Genomic DNA, 20,285 nt, shown 5'->3' with positions numbered 1-20,285 from the left:
GTAACTCAGATATTTTGTTGAAATTTGAAAAAGTAATGCGTTACTTTACTAGTTACTTGAAAAAGTAATATTATTACGTAACTCAAGTTACTTGTAATGCGTTACCCCCAACACATGATCACCACGCTCCTATTCATGTAAATGCTTCCAAGCGTGACAAGACACAAGCGAACGCGCTGTATGCCAGTGTCCTGTCTGTGTCTGTGTGTGTGTGTGGATGCGTCTCATGTCAGCTAATCAAGGGACACTGTCACACACACACACACACACACACACACACACACACATTCGACGCATAGATAGACTCGCGTCAGTTTCCTGCTCACATCGAGTTCTCTTTTGCTCTTGAACAAACAATAACACAGAGGATTTTGAGTATTCTCATTTTAGGAGTCTTAAATTAGTTAAATAATGTCTTAAAGGGGCTATATGTGTTTTTCTGAAATTTAAACTCGCGACTGACACCTGTGGCCAAAAAATAGAACTGCTCTTCCTTTCTGCTCGCTCTCGCAGCGGTGGTGACGTCACATCCGCAGACAGCGCGGGAAAAATCCGACCCGACAGAAAATAGGAAAAATAGGATACAGGCTTATAGGTGCACCCACTGTGAGCGGACAAGGTGTCAGTATGCTCATCAGGAGATGTTTGAGTCATAAATGGTCAAATAAAAAGGCTATTGTTACGTTTATTTTGGGGAAAAAGTTGCATACAGCCCCTTTAAATGAACTTAAAGAGTTGTGAGGAAATGAGATGCGCGGGACAGCGCGTGAGATCCGCGGCTGTTCTTAAAGTGACAGTAGCACTGATGATGCCTGTCATTAATGTTCATCAAAGAACAACGGGAACAGAGAAAATTGTAGCTTTAATGATGTATATTTCATTTATTATTTATGCAGTCAAGGAAGGTTTGATAACTATTACATTTCTGTATATATATATATTACAGGGAAGGCCATGGGTAAATATAACATTTATTATTTTGGTTTTATGTAAAGATTGTTTTAAGTTCACTTAAATTAAAAGTTGTTTTCTAAAGCCTAATAAATGTTGAAATTGGGAGCTTTCAGTTATACTGTAATGTAACGTTATTAATGTTGGTAACACTTTATTTTGATGGTCCCTTTTGAACATTATGTTGACTATAAGTAAATTTGCAACTACATGTCAACTAACTCTCATTAGATTATCAGTAGACCGTCTGCTTAATGTCTGCTAACTCTTTATTGTGATGGTCCTCCAACAGACATTCTACTGACTATAAGTAACTTTGCAAGTACATGTCAACTTATTCTAACCCTAACCCTACCAGTCTACTAACACTCTAATGAGAATTAGTAGACATGTAGGTGCAATGTTATTTATAGTCAACAGAATGTGTTAAAGGGACCATCAAAATAAAGTGAAACCTTAATGTTTCATAGACACTTTAGTATCAGTGATACTGGCCTTCATTCATAAAAAGATGACAATACAACACATATTTAAAATATGCTGTCTTTAAATTGTGTATACATTAATTTGGAGAGTAACTGAAATTATTACAATATCAAAATATTAAAAACGTAAAATATTAAAAACTTCGATTAATCGCGATTAATTACAGAAAAAAATGTGATTAATTAGTAATTTTTTTTAATTGATGCCCAGCACTAGTTTATAAGCTAAATTACCATAAGCTAAATGATCTAATATGAGAGTATAATTTTCATTTATATAAAACGTCTCCGGTTACGTATGTAACCTAGGTTCCCTGAGAACAGGGAACGAGACGCTGCGTCAGCTTGACGCTACGGGGAACGCCTCCAGCGTGACTGGTGCCTGAAATCACAATGAAAAAACTTCAATCCTATTGACCGGCGACAGCCTATGATGTCATCAAGGTGCGACCAGGAAGTATATAAGGGCGCCTTGCCAGCATGACAGTATCTAATCGTCTGAAGGGACTGTTTGGCAGGCAGGCCCTGAGGCATGGCAAAGCGACGCAGCGTCTCGTTCCCTGTTCTCAGGGAACCTAGGTTACATACGTAACCGGAGACGTTCCCTTTCGAAAGGGAACTCGCGCTGCGTCAGCTTGACGCTACGGGGAACGAAATACCAACGCCGCCATGCCGAGGGGAGTGCATGCCCACTGGCAGTGACAACTGTCAGGACAAGCAAATTCAAATGAAATGCCTGAACCACTCCCCCTCTGGTCACACAAGGCTGTCAGTGACAGCATTCCCTACGGTCATAGCCCGAGCTATAAGCCTCGTCAGGAACCTTAGTGCGGCTGCACGAGGTCCTATTCAGACCGCTCAAAGGCCTGGATCCAACCCATTCAAAGGAAGGGGGCTCCTTTAAGGGAATGTGGCTAGGGGGCCCTAGGGCGCCCCAGCCAGCCACTAACGCCGCCAAGGCGGCCTAGCTTGGTGCCTTTTTCAACGGGCACTTCGGCCGGGCCATCCTTGTCTGTTCGAGAACAGAGCCTCTGGATACTCGCCTCCTGAAGAGGCATCCAGTCCAAGGGACTGCAGAATGGCAGTGTCCTCCTCGAGCCGGATCTCAGAGACGGGCATCCTGGAGAGCAGTACTCAGCATAGCGCTTTCGACCCTTGCCAGCGAGGGGAGTTAATCTGCTCGATCCTCGGATCTACCAAGCACCTACTTTAAAACGTGCTTAGGAGGCCAGAGGCCTTACAGGCTGATTATGCCAGGGAGGCCCCGAGGGGCCTACAACCCTTAACCAGCGCCAAGCGGCCGTAAGCTCATAGTAGACCCTCATTCGAGAGGAGCTCATAAGCCTGCCTGGTAGGTAGCCATGCAGTAGGCAAACTATGAAAGTCCCCTCCCGTGGGGACCGCATAGCAGCAGTAACGTCTCGTCGTGCTAGGGTAAGAACACCGCCTCCAGGTCTCGCGAACGGCCAGAGACCGGCGCCTGATAGCGGGTGACCACTAGCTGTCAGCGTAAAGCCAGTTGTGCGTTCCCGCCAGGGGAACTCGTTCCCCATGGAGGCCGAGAGGAGCCTCCACCTGGTAACCCTTGCCGACTGCTCGCGTGTCCAACAGCGGAGCTCGCCCTCAGGAAGGCCATACGGGCCTGAAACCTGATCGCAGTCGTGCTAGCCCTCGAGGTAGCTGGGAAAACCAGGGACTCGCTTCATCAGGGAGGCCAAGCGGGCCTACCAACTGCAAAGATATCGGGCACTCACAGCCTAGCTGAACGTGCTACTCGTAGCACTTCATGCTCACCACAGCGGCTGGGGACCGGGAGCTCGCTCTCAGGGAGGTACCATGCCTACCATCTGACAGCAGAACGTGCCGCTCACGGCACTTCATGCTCACCAGAGCGTGCCCTCAGAGGAGGCCACGTAGGCCTACTACTCCAAGCGAATCCCCTCAGGGAAGCCCCGTGCAGGTTGCCTGATAGCATCCCATGCTACGATCCGTTACTGAACCTGGGGACCGGGGAACGATTTCAGGGAGGCGCAATGCCTCCACCTGATAGCAGAGCGTGCCGCCCATAGCCAGAATGTGCTACTCATAGCACTTCATGGTCACCGCCTCAGCGGCTGCACTCAGGGAGGCCAGCACTCGTGCTAGCCATCCAGTGCCTACTACCAGCCATCGAGGGACTTAATGCCAGAGGTGCCCCCTCGGGGGAGACCAGGCAGCGCCTGCTGACCACAGCAGGCCCTCAGGGAGGCCACTCGGGCCTCCACCTGAGCGAAGGTTACCCAAACCGAGAGCCTACCCCTCAGGGCGGCCTCAACGAAGGCTGGCTGCTGCGCCTGGGCTGGCGGCAGATGTCTGCTGCTGACGCCTGGAAATCCAGATCTCACCTGGGAACTCATCCCCAGGGAGACTATGAGGTTACTGCTGACGTCGACACCAGTGGAGAAGATCCTCCAAGGCCCACTCGTGGGCCATGGCGTCGAGACTTCCTTGCAGGGAGGCCGGTTGACGCCCACTACCTGTCCTGAAGTCCAGCTGCCCAGACTGCCCAAGCTGGCTACTAACAACCAGCTGGCTCCTACGCCCGCACCTGGGGCTGGCTCCATCCCAGAGGCAGCTAGGGACAACCGCTTCGCCGTGTCCTAGGGCCCCCCGGACGGCGCAGTCTCTCGGGCAGCGCCTACAAACATGGACCTAATCACATTGCCAACAGCAGTGTACTCAGCGAAAGTGCTTAAACAAAAACCCTCTAAAGCGAGGGGAGTACAACTTACGTCACCTGCCTTGGGGCGGCTGTCTTACTATCCATGCAGCGGCCAACCATAAGTACGAGGGCGTCAGCCATTGGCAATGCTCGGGCCTCAGGGGAGCATCCGACCAGAACCTCCACAGAGGTTTATCCGATGTTTAGTTCAACCCGAGCCCTAAAGGAGGTGGAGCAGAGACATAGAGCAAGGGTGAAACAATACCTTTTCTTTTAGAGAATATAGAACCCACCGGCCAAACATCCTCCAGGAAGAGGCCGGGGGCCGCCAAAAGATGGCGGCCACCAAGCTCTGAAAGGCGGAAACGGCAGATAAAGTCTGATCGCAAACCAGCGAAAGACGCTTCACTCCGCCCCACGACCACTGGCAAAGTCGCTGTCTGCTGCAACACCCCGACTGCGTTACTCGTAACCCCAGAACGCAGAGAAGGGGGCAGGCCTTGGCCGGACGACTCTGTAACAAGAGGAGGCTGAAACAAGGATGCATAAACCACGCCATGTTCTTATATCAAAAGACAGGCCAGGGGCGAACAACCTTCATTAAAAGGGAACGCCCCCATCCTTGACAAAGCCTAGGCCAAGTAGTGCGACATAAGAACGCACTAGATCTACTCAGGGCTCGGGAAAGAAATATTATCACCTCTAATATTACACATTGAGGCCCCGAACCCCTTTTCCCAAAGCCCCGCAGAGCTGGGCGCAGATCTTACTACAGCTCGCGCATTAGCGCGTACCCGGTCTTCAGCTACTTCCCACTTTTACGCTAGGAAAACACAGCTAGCCCTCTACACTACAAGCCCTCGGGCAAGAGCGCGAATTAATCACCCACATAGTGGGAAAAATAACACGGAGAGGCAGCAAGACTCAACTAGCAAAAGTGAGGCATACACACACAACCACATAATGTTGCAAAGAAGATCGTTCTTAGCTTACTCACGGGGAGCTGCAGGCCCTGCGAAATCCCTCGATGATCCAAAATCTCCCCAGGCAACCCCTCAGGGGAGCGACGGTCAAAAAGTCCTGAAAAACATAGTTTTGAAAATGTTTCGCCCTCATAGAGGGGGACTTACCAATCGCTCCTCGCGGTGCTTCAACCCAGCCATCGAGCTAGTATCCGCCCGCCATCCTGAGGGGGGCGCTTTTAACAAACAAACCAGGCGGGCCGGCAGAGTCTTACATTTTCTGCTCATCATAGGCCCACCGGCCTGATGTAAAGCGCCCGGGGGAAAGCCAGAGGAAGGGAAAAAAGGCAGCGTTCATCTCCGCGTCCTCGAGGGCGGAGTCCGCTGCCTGCGCTGGTTCCGGTTACCAGCCCCGGCTTCCTTCCTCTTCCTGTTGCGGGTGTCCCGCCTCCCCTGCGCCCCAGTCCTCCGCGGCGGGGCGCTCGAGAGGCGACGCTGGCTTGCTGTTCCCGTCTCCAGCCCTCAGACTGGAACGGGCCGGGGACACCCGACTGCCTGGGCGCGGTCCCGGACCTCAGCGGGATGCATGTTCTAAATGCTGCCGAGCACGCCTTTTTCACAGATGTCTCTCCGTGGCCACCGTCGCAACCATCGGCGCAATCTGTACGGTGGCCCGGAGAGCGAAAACCGCGGTCCGGCGCGACTCGACTTCCGCCTCAGGGGGTCCCTCCCCCTGATCGAGGTCCCTCAGCAGGTCTGCCTGGTACGCCTGCAACACAGCTGTGGTGTGCAAAGCCGCCGCAGCGTGACCCACTGACATGTACGCCCTGCCATTCAAGCATTAGACCGGCAGGGTGGGAGCCACAGTGTCGCAGGCCGCCCAGAGGCGAGATAAACATAACATCTTGTCCACGGGCAGCCCCGACACATACCCAGCCGGGCAATCCCTCGACATCAGCGAAATTTAGCTCGCCGATGTCGACAGATGCAGGGCTGAGTATGGTTTCTTCCATCCCCTCGAGATCTGCTGATGGAGACCTGGAAGGAATGGAAGACTCCCAGGAGTTGGGAGGTCATGGGCGGAGAGAAACCGATCGTCCAAACTGTTTGGACGCTCAGCCTCTCTCCTCACGCGCCGCAAAGGCAGCTGCAGTCTACCCGCAGCGCGTTCCATGACTTCCAGCAACTCCCCGTACATGGGACAGGATGGTTTGAAAAGCTTCAGCATCTTTAACTGACTCACCCATCCTCTGCTCGAGCCTCTCGCAATCTGGATCGTCCTCAAGAACCATAACTGTCTCCAAGCGACGAGCCAGATCCATCTGGGAAGCGCATTTCAGACGCCGCTCAGCCTCAGCTCGAGCGTGGTCTTTCCCAGATGCTGAAACCTCTCCCCTCGAGAAGAGGTCCAGCCGAGTTGCATGCTCTTCTCCCAGACAGTAAACACAAAGTGTGTGTGTATCCAAAGCGCAAGCTACACGTTCAAAACACACTTCTGCAGAAGTGGCCTCAGCACACTTCATTGTTATCCTTCTTGTAGACGTTTCACGTGAAGACAGGCAAAACAGTCCCTGAAGACGAAGAGATACTGTCATGCTGGCAAGGCGCCCTTATATACTTCCTGGTCGCACCTTGATGACATCATAGGCTGTCGCCGGTCAATAGGATTGAAGTTTTTTCATTGTGATTTCAGGCACCAGTCACGCTGGAGGCGTTCCCCGTAGCGTCAAGCTGACGCAGCGCGAGTTCCCTTTCGAAAGGGAACTAAAAACATTTAGTTAATCAGTGTTTAATATAGATTACTTACTATAAATAAAGACATTTTTAAGATATGCATCATATTTTCTGTTATGTAGGTATAACACCATAAAAGTGAAACCCACAATATTTCCTGCAGTCAGTAAAGCTAGTGAGTATTTTTTCTGTACACTATTTCTGTTCGCAACGAAGGGCCCTTTACAAGAGCTTGAATAGAATAGTGAATAAAGAATAAAGCAGGAAAAGTTATTTTTTGTTTCAAACTACTGGGGATTTATCAAAAGGCAGGGAATCAATAATCAGACTGGGCAAGCCTGTACATTTTTCATACAAAATCAAGTTTCCGCGGACACTGAACATGAAACATGACTCAATCACTTCCCATCAGAAGATATTCAATGTACATTGTGAACGGACGTACATCTACGGATTTCAGGGTGTTAACATACAAACAGTTAAACCATAATTACCATTGAACGTCCAGTAATAAATATTCCCAGGTACTCTGTGGTATTCTGTCTGACTCTGAATCAGCATGTATTATTCAAGCCCTGTGTGGTTGGAGCCATTCACGAGGGAAGCTGGACAGCAGAGTAGAATAAAAAATGGGGATCTAATGGTTTTGTGTTTTATAATGTTTTTCCGATGTGTGGCACATGTTTACACACTGAAAAAAGTCTAACATTGCTGTTGTTCGTTTAATGTGCTTTTTCTCATTGAAATAGCTTAAAATTATAATTTTTTTCATGTAAAGTAAACGTTTTAGTTTATATTTATGGTTGAATCCATTTTTTTTACATTGATGCAATATAAATCGGCAGCGGGACATTAAACTGAATTTATTAATTTGATCAGAGCATTTTTATTAGATTAAGCATGATTTGCACATGTGCATTGCATGATGTGTATTTTCTCGTTGAAATAGCTTAAAATTATTAGTTTTTTCATTTAAAGTAAACGTTTTAGTTTATATTTATGGTTGAAATAATCTTTTTTACATGGATACAATATAAATTGGCAGCGGGACATTAAACTGAATTTCTGTCATATCTGTTTTAATGAAAATAATAGTCACCGTGATGGAGATGAGTGTTTGTTTTAGTTGGGCTCTTGACCCTTAAATCGTTAACATTAGTTTTTCTCTGACTGCTTTTTCTGTGTGTTTATAAAACATTTTTGTTATGGAAAGAGAAAATGTGTTCAAATAATGTTTGTTATTTGTAGTGACAAGAATCACTGATCCCATTCAGAGTCCAATGCTCTGATTATAGAGGTAATGTGTTATTAATTTTATAGTATTTATAATTATAGCCATGTGATTATACAGTACGACATCCAGGACAGTTGGGGTAATCAAAAAACATGCAGATTAAAAAATAAAAATTGTGCAAAAAAGGTTTTCATTGAAGCTTTACACGGACATCAAGAATCAGTGTATGAATCTCAACAATGGTGACAATCAAAAAAAAAAAAAGTTGTTTGGTTCCAACCTAAAATAATTAGTTTGATCAACCTTTACAAAGTGGTTGCATGGATTTAAACTTTTCAGGTTAAACTAATTTAAATGATTTACTTTGAGTCAATGTCAAATATTTTGTGTGATTGATTACTTGGTTTTAATTTTTTCAGTGCATAGACTAACAAAACAGCACAGATAAAATATAAGAATGGATACTGTGTGCAGTGAAATGGTTGGGAAGAGTGAAGTAGGAGGGAGGGAGTGGGGAGGGGGTAGACATTCTGGCACTATTCAATTATGTCAATGAAAGTATATATGTATACTTTTGAACACATTCAAATAGTTACATTTACAATTATGCAGACACTTTTATCCAAAATGACTTTTTTTATAATTTCATGCATTATCTAGGAATCAAACCCATTTGGTGTTATAAGTACCATGCTCTATTATCTGGGCCACAGAGATGACTTTCCAACATGCACCTTGCAGCAGAAGATGTGTAGTAGGCAGTGAGGAATGGACCTGTTTCATGTGATGAACTAATGAAACGTGGAGGCAAAATCAAATGACTATGCATTGAACGTTCTTAAGAACTTTGGCAATAATATAAGCCAGTTGGAAAGCTTCCGGTGAAATGTCACTTGATGGTGTGTCTGTATATCTTCAATGTCCTGTATGGGGCGCCGTTTGTAAAGCGACTCACGCTGAAAATAACAGCAACATTTTGACACATTTAGCTTCAAACAATGTTTAAAAAACTGGTATAAATTTTTGGCGGTCACTTTTTTAGCACATTTACAACAATATTTATCAACTTAGAGATATTTTAAATAGTTAAATCTAAATGTTAAATCTAAATCTAAATGTTAAATCTAAATCTAAATCTAAATGTTAAATCTAAATCTAAATGTTAAATCTAAATCTAAATCTAAATGTTAAATCTAAATCTAAATGTTAAATCTAAATCTAAATCTAAATGTTGAATCTAAATCTAAATGCTAAATCTAAATCTAAATGTTAAATGTAAATCTAAATGTTAAATCTAAATCTAAATCTAAATGTTAAATCTAAATCTAAATCTAAATGTTAAATCTAAATCTAAATGCTAAATCTAAATGCTAAATCTAAATGTTAAATCTAAACGTTAAATCTAAATGTTACATCTAAATCTAAATGTAAAATCTAAATGTTAAATCTAAATGTTAAATCTAAATACAAAATCTAAATCTAAATCTAAATGTTAAATCTAAATGTTAAATCTAAATATAAATGTTGAATCTAAATGTTTCGGGTGAAACTAAATATTTAACTAATATGCAAATTCAGAATGCAGATTTTAACATTTAGATTTAACATTTAGATTTTACATTTAGATTTAGATGTAACATTTAGATTTAACGTTTAGATTTAACATTTAGATTTAGCATTTAGATTTAGCATTTAGATTTAGATTTAACATTTAGATTTAACATTTTGATTTAACATTTAGATTTAACATTTTGATTTAGCATTTAGATTTAGATTTAACATTTAGATTTAGATTTAACATTTAGATTTAGATTTAACATTTAGATTTAGATTTAGCATTTAGATTTAGATTTAGATTTAGATTTAACATTTAGATTTAGATTTAACATTTAGATTTAACAATTAACATTTAGATTTAACATTTAACATTTAGATTTAACTAAAATATCTCTAAGTTGACAAATATTGTTGTAAATGTGCTAAAAAAGTGACCGCCAAAAATTCATACCAGTTTTTTAAACATTGTTTGAAGCTAAATGTGTCAAAATGTTGCTGTTATTTTCAGCGTGAGCCGCTTTACAAACGGCGCCCCATAGTCCTGAGGTAGCTTTAAATAGTGTAATAGTTAGTTTATAATCAGAGTACAGTCACTTAAATAGTCAGTCCTAGCATTAATTTAGTTATTCAAACCTAAAAAATAAAAAAGAGTGTTCAGTGTTCCTCCTCAGCAAAATGTAATTCGACCATCAGTTCGACCATCAAAACAAGCGGCTACCTCCCTCAGTTTCTCTTGAAGCCAATACGGAAGTTTACGGAAGCCCCATGTTAAAATGCCCAACGTTAGCAGAAAAACAAACATGTTTACAGCCTGGTACATATTGTGATTTTGGTCTGTACGGCTAATTTTACCCTTCATGGGGGGGGGGTGAATTTTTTTATAACGCATTTGTTTACATTATATAAAGCCTTAAAGTTCTGCATAATTAAGGGCGTGGCCACTTTGAGTGACTGGTGGATTGCCGTTTGTCTGCTGTCTGTGTGTCATCACATCACCTCAGCTCCACCCACGTCCCGCCTCTTTGACCATTGTCAGTTATCTGGGAGTGACGATGGCATACAGACACGTTTTTTTTACAGTCTATGGCGTCAACACATTAAATAAGAAATGTATTGTGCACTTTAGTTAGATTCATTGATCAAAATGGGAGTTTTCACAAGTGTGCTGAAATCAGTGAGCTTGAGCTGCTCTGACTGACAGCTTCAGTGATTTATAAAGGTGCGGTGATGCTTTATTTGTAATTAATTTTCAAGAACGAGAATGTCAATACGTTCTCACTCCCAACTCATCACATATTGACGCTTGGTCAGGACCCCTCTGCGTCACTTTTTAACGCACATCAACTCCATTGATTTCAGTTGTTTGCCCAATGCACCAGATCAAGACGCATTTAATTCTTTGCATTTGTAAAAGTAGACATGATTTTATAAATATTTAAAGGCTACTTTTATATTTTGGAGCAACTAACCCCCCTCCTGCCCTAAACCTGTCCACTTCTCATCAATATAAGACACGTAATGTTAACAGGCATATAAATGTACAGTCACAGATATTTATTACAAAAACTGACCAAAAACAGTATAAAAGTATTAACTCATGTTGCATTCAAGTCTTCTTAAGTCATGCGTTATCTTAATGTAAAGAACAGAGTTGATCTTAATCTTTTTAAAAGCTGAAATGATGATCCCGCCGCTCCGTGAACGCATGCACGCACACACTCAGTTGTGTCTAAATAATGTAAATAAGAAAATGTAATTAATTTAAATAAAATGATGCTGGCTGATTACATTGAGAATCACACCCCAACATGTCATAATAGCAGAATCATAACCCAATATATTTCATCATGACGATAACATTCCCAAGCCAAATAGTTCTGTGTATGATGCCAAATGTTTCTCATTGAAATCAGCGTTAAAAAGTGATGCCGAAAGGCCTGACCAAGCGTCAATTTGTGACGAGTTGGGTGTGAGAACGTGTTGTCCCATTAGCTTCATCATTATTGCAATCAATAAAACTTGGCAAATTAGGCATATTAGATGATAACTGCATTAAAATATAAACACAACTTTAAAAAGTCAACCATTGATGGTTTTGTGTCAATGTATAGCAAGTACAGAATGACAGCTAACAGAACTACAGACCCATAATCTATGTGCTGCCTCGGCAAATGCGTGATCCGAGCCACTAGACTCTTATGCAGCCCTGTAACCTACGCACTGCCTTGGAAAACGCGAGATCCGAGCCAAATAATCTTTATTGACTTTCTTCCCTCGAGAAGAAAGCCAACAGGAGCAAGGCTAAAACTCTCTATAGTGCATATGTTACACGTCAGGAATTTATGAATGAACACTGTCAGCCCCCTTTTATTAGAGCTGACCATGCACGCTCCACTCCCAAACAAACAACACATTGCGTGTCTCCTCACTCTTGATGAAGCGAGGGCAGGGATGAACACACGATCCAAAATTCAGTTTGCTCACCATTATACTTCTGTCTAGTTATATGGTTGGGATTGGTCTATCATGAGTTTTTGTGTAGTTTCAAATAGCTCACATTTCTTTGGATTTGTGACTTAAAAGGTCACGTAAACTGGAAAATAGAAAGTTGCTTTGTTTACAGTACCAGGGTTCCCAATCCTGTTCCTTCCTGCAAAGTTCAGCTTTAACTCTGATCAAACACATCTGAATCAATACCTTGAGAAACACTTGCTGAGTACAGATACACCAGGATTGGGCACTCCAGTCTTATGATTGTACAGATTGATATCTTGTTCTTTTTTTTCAGGTGGTTGTTTACAGAGGTGATGTGTATGTGTTATGCCTTCTGTGGAGTGTTGTTTGGTCTCTGCAGCCTCAGTAACCTGACCGTCCTGTCCTGTGTGTGCTGGCTCAAAGTCTGCTGCCCCGGCTATGGTAAGACCTGTCTTTTATATACACAGAACAATCAAGCAGAAGATGAAGTGGAAATATCAAATGCATCTTCTGTGACCACATCTGATTAGATACTGTGGAAGGGATTGCGTTTATGCATTTATAATTTATGTTAGCAAGTAGGCTAGTCTCAGTACTAGCATTAACATGGTTTTTGCTAGTTAAGTGAAGCAAACACACATCATGGTTGTCATATAGCCACCCACAGCCTGAGCAAAAGCACCACTCTTCTGCACATTGGTAACTATAAAAACTAGCATAACAGAAACTCTTTAAAATGGCTCAACATTACTCAACATTAAACATCTTTCCCTTTAATCAAAAACACATAAAATAGCTAGGTGGGACGGGACGATTGGTCAGGATTGATGGGAATATGGATGCTGCCAAGTACATCCAAATTTTTTAGGAAAACCTGCGTGGGGCTTGCCGCTGAAGATGGGCAGGTCATTCATCTTCCAACATGACAATGATCCTAAAAATACAGCCAAAAGAACAACACAATAGCTTAAGAATAGGAAGGTGAAAGTCCTTGACTTAAATCTGATAGAAAATCCGTAGATGGACTTGAAGAGAGCAGTCCATTGCCACTCACCACAGAATTTGACTGACCTTGAGCAATTCTGCAAGGAAGAATGGGCAAATATTCCCAAATCTAGGTGTGCAAAAGACGTGTCCAAAACATTTAATGGCTGTAATTAAAGCAAAAGGTGGCTCTATGAAATAGATTGGGGACTGATGACTTTTCCAACCCTGTTATTTTATTTTTTTAATTTTTAATAATAAATGTTTCAAAATGTTATTTTGGCCCCACTTTATATTAGGTGGCCTTAAGTACTATGTACTTACATAAAAAAATAAGAACAATGTACTTACTGGGCCCTATCTTGCACCCAGCGCAATTGACTTCGTACACCGACGCATGTGTCATTCCTATTTTGCACCCGCGCAAAGCGCGCTTTTCCCTCCACAGAAGCACGTCGCTAAACTAGTGAATGAACTTGCGCTACCTGGGCGGTTCAGCGCAAAAAAGGAGGCGTGTTCCGGCGCAAACAATCCCTGGTGCTATTTTGCTGTTCCGTTAAACAATTGCGCCACTGACCAGAAAAAACCTAGTCTAAAGTCAGTGGCGCGTTGCGCGTTGTTCATTATATTTTAAGGGCGCATGCTTGACCATAATGCATAGCGTGCACAACGCGCATACACTTTGCTCATGTAATCTACACAGATGCAACAGTTATTTTTGCAAATCATAAATTGTTACACTAAAAAATATTAACACATGAGATGACGGAAATCATTGTGGTGTGCCACGAAGATGTGAAAAAATAGGCATAAATCTAGCTTACAAATTATTCAGGCTAATTGTAGTCTAATAATTAAGGAGACCTGTTTGCCCAATAGTGGCAACTTCTGGCAAGACATATATGTATATAAGGACATCTAACAAATTGGTTTGTCCGTCAAGAACCAGGAAAAAAAATCGGTGAGGGTGGACGCAGCGATGTCCTCTGCTGGCGTCAGGTCCTGAGTCGAGGCAGATCCACCTCCCGTTACACGGCGTGCCCGATTGATGCTGGCAAGCTTGGACTTTCCCCGTCTACTTCTGATGTCATTGTAGCGCTTGCGGCACTGGTGCGACGTCCTGGGGATGCCAGCTGATGAAACAATTGTGGCTATTTCCTCCCACGCCTGTTTAACCGACGCTATTTTGGGTGGGTTTCTCCCATCCCCATACAACACAACTTCTCTGTCTTTCACTGCTCTTACAAGAACATCAGTCTCCTCGGCTGTGAACCGCTCCTGGCGTGCGCCTGGTAAATACGCCATAATAATAGCAATCCATAATGGAACTTGCGCACCTGCTTTTACAGGGAATGTTGGATGACGCTCTGATTGGTTTATTCACGTTACGCCCAAACCACACCTATGAATAATGAAGCTACTTCAGACCAACCCATTTTAGATTTGCGCCGGGCGCAAGAGCCATTTATCCCGCCGGGAAAATAGCAACAGCGCAGAGAACCGCCCACAAAGTTACTTGCGCTTCGCGCTTTGACACTTGCGTTTCAGATCGTTAAAATAGGGCCCACTGTGTTCAAATTGTATTGCAAAACACCTTCGCTGATATTGAGGTGGGATGCAGGTAAAGTTATGGACAGGTGTGGTGGTAAGGGTGAGTTTACGGTCAGGGTTAGGTGTAAGGGAAGTGTCAACAGTGTAATTACAAATGTAACTACAGAAATGAATTACAGATGTAATTACAAAAATGTAAGTACAATGTAAAAACATGTATGTACACACTAAGTGCATTGTATCAAATGATTAATTAAAATGTTAGTACATAGTAGTTAAGACCACCTAATATAAAGTGGGTCCGTTATTTTTACTTTGATAATGAGAGTTATAGGGCCCTATCACACACGCGGTGCAATGCGGCGCCAGGTATGATGCAAGTGTTTTTTGCTAGTTTCGTCCTGACGCAGTTTTCAGTTTCACGTTCAGTTCCATGTTGTTTAAACAGAAAATGCACTCTCGCGCCCATCTGTTCACCCATGGTTGTGCTGGTCTGAAAACCAGATGTGTTCAGGTGCATTGTTGGAGCATTGCTATTCTGAGGAACTGAAAACGACTGTGCCATTGACCAACAAAAACCTGCTCTAAAGTCAATGGCCCGTGTCTGACAGCTCATCAAAATTATCAGCCCGAGTCCGACTGGAGACTGTGTTTTTTTTTATCCTCCCTATTACACATTAGTTGCACCCATTAAAATAGTTCAGTTTTGTTTTTAATGTCAAAGTACTTATATTTCGTTTTGTTTCTTTATTAAGTTAATTTAGACAAATGTTTGAAGCATTTTGTTGCTTGTTAAATTAAAGTTTTTGTTCTTTAAAGTGATGACCAAGTGGCCAGCGGCCGACAGTGAGTTAACCCAACGCTTTAGCCTCTGAAATCAACACTTGTCAAAGCAGTTAGGCTATATTTCATTTCGGTTTTTTTGTTAAAGGGTTAGTTCACCCAAAAATGAAAATTATGTCATTAATTACTTACCCTCATGTCGTTGGACACCCGTAAGACCTCCGTTCATCTTCGGAACACAAATGAAGATATTTTAGTGTAAATCTGATGCTCTGAAAGGCCTCCATTGGCACAATGCACGGTTCACTCTCAAGACCCTTAAAAGGTACTAAAGACGTCGTTACAAAGTCCATCTCACTACAGTGGTTCTAAAATAACTTTAGGAATCGGCGAGAATAGTTTTTGTGTGCAAAAAAACCCTAAATAACGACTTATATCATGATGACCGATTTCAAAACACGGCATCATGAAGCTTCGAAGCGTTATGAATCAGTGAGTCGATTCAGCTGTTTGAATCGCCAAAGTCTACTGATTTCAGCAGTTTGGCGGTTTGACACGCGATCCGAATCATGATTCGACTCGCTGATTCATAACGCTTTGAAGCTTCATGATGCATTATTTTGAAATCGGTCATCACTATATAAGTCGTTATTTAAGTCGCGATCGGATTTCAACTAAAATATCTTCATTTGTGTTCTGAAGATGAACGGAGGTCTTGCGGGTGTCGAACGACATGAGGGTAAGTAATTAATGACAGAATTTTCATTTTTGGGGGAACTAACCCTTTAATTTAATTTAGACAAATGTTTGAAGCATTTTGTTGCTTGTTAAATTAAAGTTTTTGTTATTTAAAGTGATGAAAGCATCGTTTAAATGTTTAGCCTACTATCACCACCATCACAATAAAAAGGCATTTTTGACAAGATGAGGTAGGCAGATCGCAATGGCGCGCTAACAAAACGGGCTACACAATCAAAACAAATAATAAAAAATAAAAAAACATGCTGGTTGTCTTACCTACCTCTCCGCGAAATTAATATAAATCAGATCTTCAATTCCCGTGCCAAATGCACATTTAACGGAGTTCATGTCAACGAAAGCAACCTATATGAGGATTTTATTCATCAGCTCATTTCAACATCAAAGACCGCATTATGAGAACGAGCGACCTAAACACTGGTAAGAGCGTTTAGTCTCGTTTTAATGAAGATTGTTGCGTTTTTGAGCATCTAAGACTTAGCTTATTTTCAGTTTCACCCACGGCAGTTTGCGTGTTGGCTTGCTTTACTCATTTGCGGATGCGTGTTGCATAGCGCCGTCCTCTAAACACTGTGCGAGTCAGTCTTGACAGTTGCGGACTCGCGATATCATGGTCTCATGTTGTTTCCACCAGCGCAGCACATCTCATTGTTTCTTTTAATTATTGAATGTCTAAAATATAAAATGAAGGAGAAGCCTAAAAAGGCCCGAAGCCCGGCCCGCGTTTGAGGTATGACGGGAAAATTGGCCCGAAGCCCGGCCCTAGGGGCGTAAAAAAGTCGGGGCCCGTAGGGCTCGGGCAGAAATGCAGGGCTCTAATTTAAACGGCGTGTTAGTAATATGAGCCTATAGGCGGTGCACAACGCGCGTACATTCTGGTTATTACACACACAGGGATGCGCAGCATCACACACACATGCCAAATATTAAAAATAAAAGGATTTCTCTCTGGAGAAGCGTTCAGTCTCTCCGCCATGTAAATAGTGAATCTGCCATGGTGCGAGTGCAACTGGCTTATAAAGGGACTGGAAGATGAGACTCTGATGACTCACACCCATGACTCATTAAGAGATTAGGTACAACCCTTTTGGACCATGCGCCTGGTGCGCAGACCATTTTTCCTGTCGTTAAACTAGCAAAAGTGGATTCGGACACGCCCTAAGTGCACCTGCGCCATTTAGCTTTAGACCAGGGGTGGGCAACTCCAGTCCTCGAGGGCCACTGTCCTGCAGAGTTTAGCTCCAACCCTGATAAAACTCACCTGTCTGTAGCCTTCTAGTAATCCAGGAGACACTGATTAGCTGGTTCAGGTGTGTTTGATTAGGGTTGGAGCTAAACTCTGGAGGACAGTGGCCCTCGAGGACTGGAGTTGGTTGGATGTGCTTAGATCTTTAAAATAGGGCCCAACATCTGTACATACAGCTCGTTAGGCAATAGCGCTAAGTAGACCTGGGTGTCGTCTGCATAGCTGTGATAGAACCAAATTACCTATCCAAGCCTTTCTCATTATTTGGCTCAGTGGGAGCATGTACAGGTTGAACAAAAGCCATACAAGAATTGAGCCTTGAAGGACTCTGCATGCCATGGATGTCCACTCAGACGTATGGTCACCTATGTTCACATAGTAAATATGACCTGAACCATTTGAGGACTGTCCAAGAAGCCTAGCCTAGATAAATTATCACTACCATTATCTGTCCGGGCCTGATTCTGTAGTTAATCTCCAAAAAATTATAAAACACATTAGTTAATACCTGTGTTGGGTTTTTCTCTCTTTTTAGTATTAGTTGTCCACATATTAGTATCTTGTCAGGCTCTGGTGTACATTTAGCCTTTTGTTAGTTATTAAACTTGGATATATACGCTTTTTGGGTTGCATGGTCTATCCGGGAGTGGACTGATTCTAAACTGATTTCTAAACTGAGTGTCTTTAGGCAGAATCAGCTTAATGCACACTTTTTACATCATTTGGCTGCAAATCTGCCTGGAATAAGCATTTTAAAAACTCTATTTATGAACAGCTTTTGCCAGAGGCAGCTGAAGTGAGCCAAGTGATTTCAATCGCCACCGTCCACGGGTGTGTTATCTTCTGTCTTCACCCCAGGCTTCACTTCTGCAAGAGATATTGTTCAGCTTTCTTAGAAATAAAACCAATAAAAAAACAAACATACACAACATATAAAAGATAAAAGAAAAGATTATTCAACACTTTCAGAAATGATTTGTAGTCATTATTATTAATACAGACAAATATGTATTAACATAGTCATATTTATTTAGTCATATTGCTGCTTGGCACTGTTTTATACAAAGAATAAATAACAGTTATATATGAAGTTATATAAATAACATAAAGGAGGATATCTCCACATAATTGGAATGATAGTGATTCATAGAACCACATTCATAATGTCTGTGTCATTTATTTAAAGCATGTTTTTATAATGGTCTAATCATGGTTTTATTATTTTTTGGCACATAACAGAAACTATGATGCATAATATACCACTGATTCTTGAGATAAGGGACAAAACTTTTTTTTTAAATGTTAAAAAATAAAAACTAACACTACATTATTAAAAATGTGTATTTTTGTAGACAAAGGTCTCAGATAATGAACCATGTAAGGGAAAAGTGTTTTTTTTTTTCAAAACAATTATATTTATTCAGTCCATAACTTAATTTGTGTCAACTCCATCAGACACGCTTTAAAGCATGCTAATTTAATTTAATCTATCCAACAACAATGTAAAATCTTCAGTTATGTAATGTACTGGTGTTCAGTAAAGGATCTTAATCATAAAATACATTCTATGTTTATTTAATTTTTTTAACCCAGTTTCTAAATTCCTTAATTCTCCTCCCTCCTTTTAATATTAAACGTATATGACCAATGTTCTCAGGTAATTAAGACATACCATCATGTAGTTCCATTGATGTTTTAACATTTTTACACAATAAATTGAAAAAAGAAAAAAATTTACAAAATTTAATGTTTTTCCACCTTAACCCCCTCGAGTCGGCGGTCAGTGCCAAAGAGACTCAATAACATCAATAAGACTCAAATAACATCATTCAGGCAAGTGTTATACATCATTATATTCTGTTAAGTTTCTATTTTTTTTGTGTACAGTCACAATAAAAACAAATTGTTGGGCTTTTTGCAAAATAAGGGAAACAAACATGATTCCCGACCTTTAGCCTCTCTCTCAATGATGTCTAATCTGATTCTCTTCAGAAAATGACCAGCTCAGACTCCTAGGGGTTAATCACGTGTTGTACAATAAATGGGTTTGCTGTGATTTCACATGTGCTTCAGACACCGGTTCTGAAGACGCGTTCCCATAGTGTCAACACCTTGACACATTGTCTACAAACTTAACCCTTTTTTTTTTATATTAAGTGAAAATTCTACTTTTATATTATAGCTCATTTAAATGTTAGCTTATGGTTAAATTAAGTTAAAAGGCAAAACACTATTCCTCGAGCCAGCGGTTGCGCCGGCGCGATCGACTCGTTTTTTTTTTTTTATCAGTGCCAAAGAGACTCAAATAACTCTGTCCTTTTATCATTCAGGCAAGTGTTATACATCATTATAATCTGTTAATAATCTGGCGATCCATACGTCAACGCCCACACATCAACTCAAACAAACACATCAAGTGTAGTGCTATACTTCAGCTTCATCGTTTTGAGACACGTTGAGCAGTGGCGCAAAAAGTGGGTATGCGCTATATGCGGCGCATAGGGGCGCAGCACCTTGGGGGCGCCAAAACGATGGTATGAAAACTTTTTTTTTTGTTGGTATTTTCTATATGTAGCTGCTGTTGTGCGTTTCTAAATCATTTCTGTATTTCCTCAATATTATATAACATTTTAGAGGACTAACAGGCTAGAGTAGGCGCCCTCATAAGATTCCATAAAAGAATTTTGGATAATAATGGAATATCGCGAGTGGGCGCGCCTGGCGCCGGTGGCAAGCTATGGCAAGCCAAAGTGTTCATATACGCTTGGACGGGCGTCTGATTGCACACTGACACGTCAAAAGCGTGCGATTTGACAGCAAAACGTGCGTCCTCGACGCGTGATTTACCATAAAAACGCGCGTT

General features: G+C 42.1%; 1 protein-coding gene across 2 annotated transcripts in view; it reads left to right on the top strand.

Annotated features, from left to right (window-relative positions):
- The window catches only part of opn7b (opsin 7, group member b), a gene marked incomplete at both ends in the record, with an annotated part of 132,426 nt that overhangs the window by 63,254 nt on the left and 48,887 nt on the right, over positions 1–20,285 (top strand). For both annotated transcript variants that reach the window (XM_079802133.1, XM_079802134.1), the window contains one exon: positions 12,413–12,540. In XM_079802133.1, the coding sequence (XP_079658259.1) occupies positions 12,413–12,540 (128 nt within the window). The remainder of the gene's footprint in view (positions 1–12,412; positions 12,541–20,285) is intronic.

The sequence above is a fragment of the Gobio gobio genome (genome assembly GCF_949357685.1).
Source record: "Gobio gobio genome assembly, chromosome: 21".
NCBI lineage: Eukaryota > Metazoa > Chordata > Actinopteri > Cypriniformes > Gobionidae > Gobio > Gobio gobio.
Note: the sequence above shows the minus strand (reverse complement) of the source record. Positions and strands in the feature narration are given on the sequence as shown.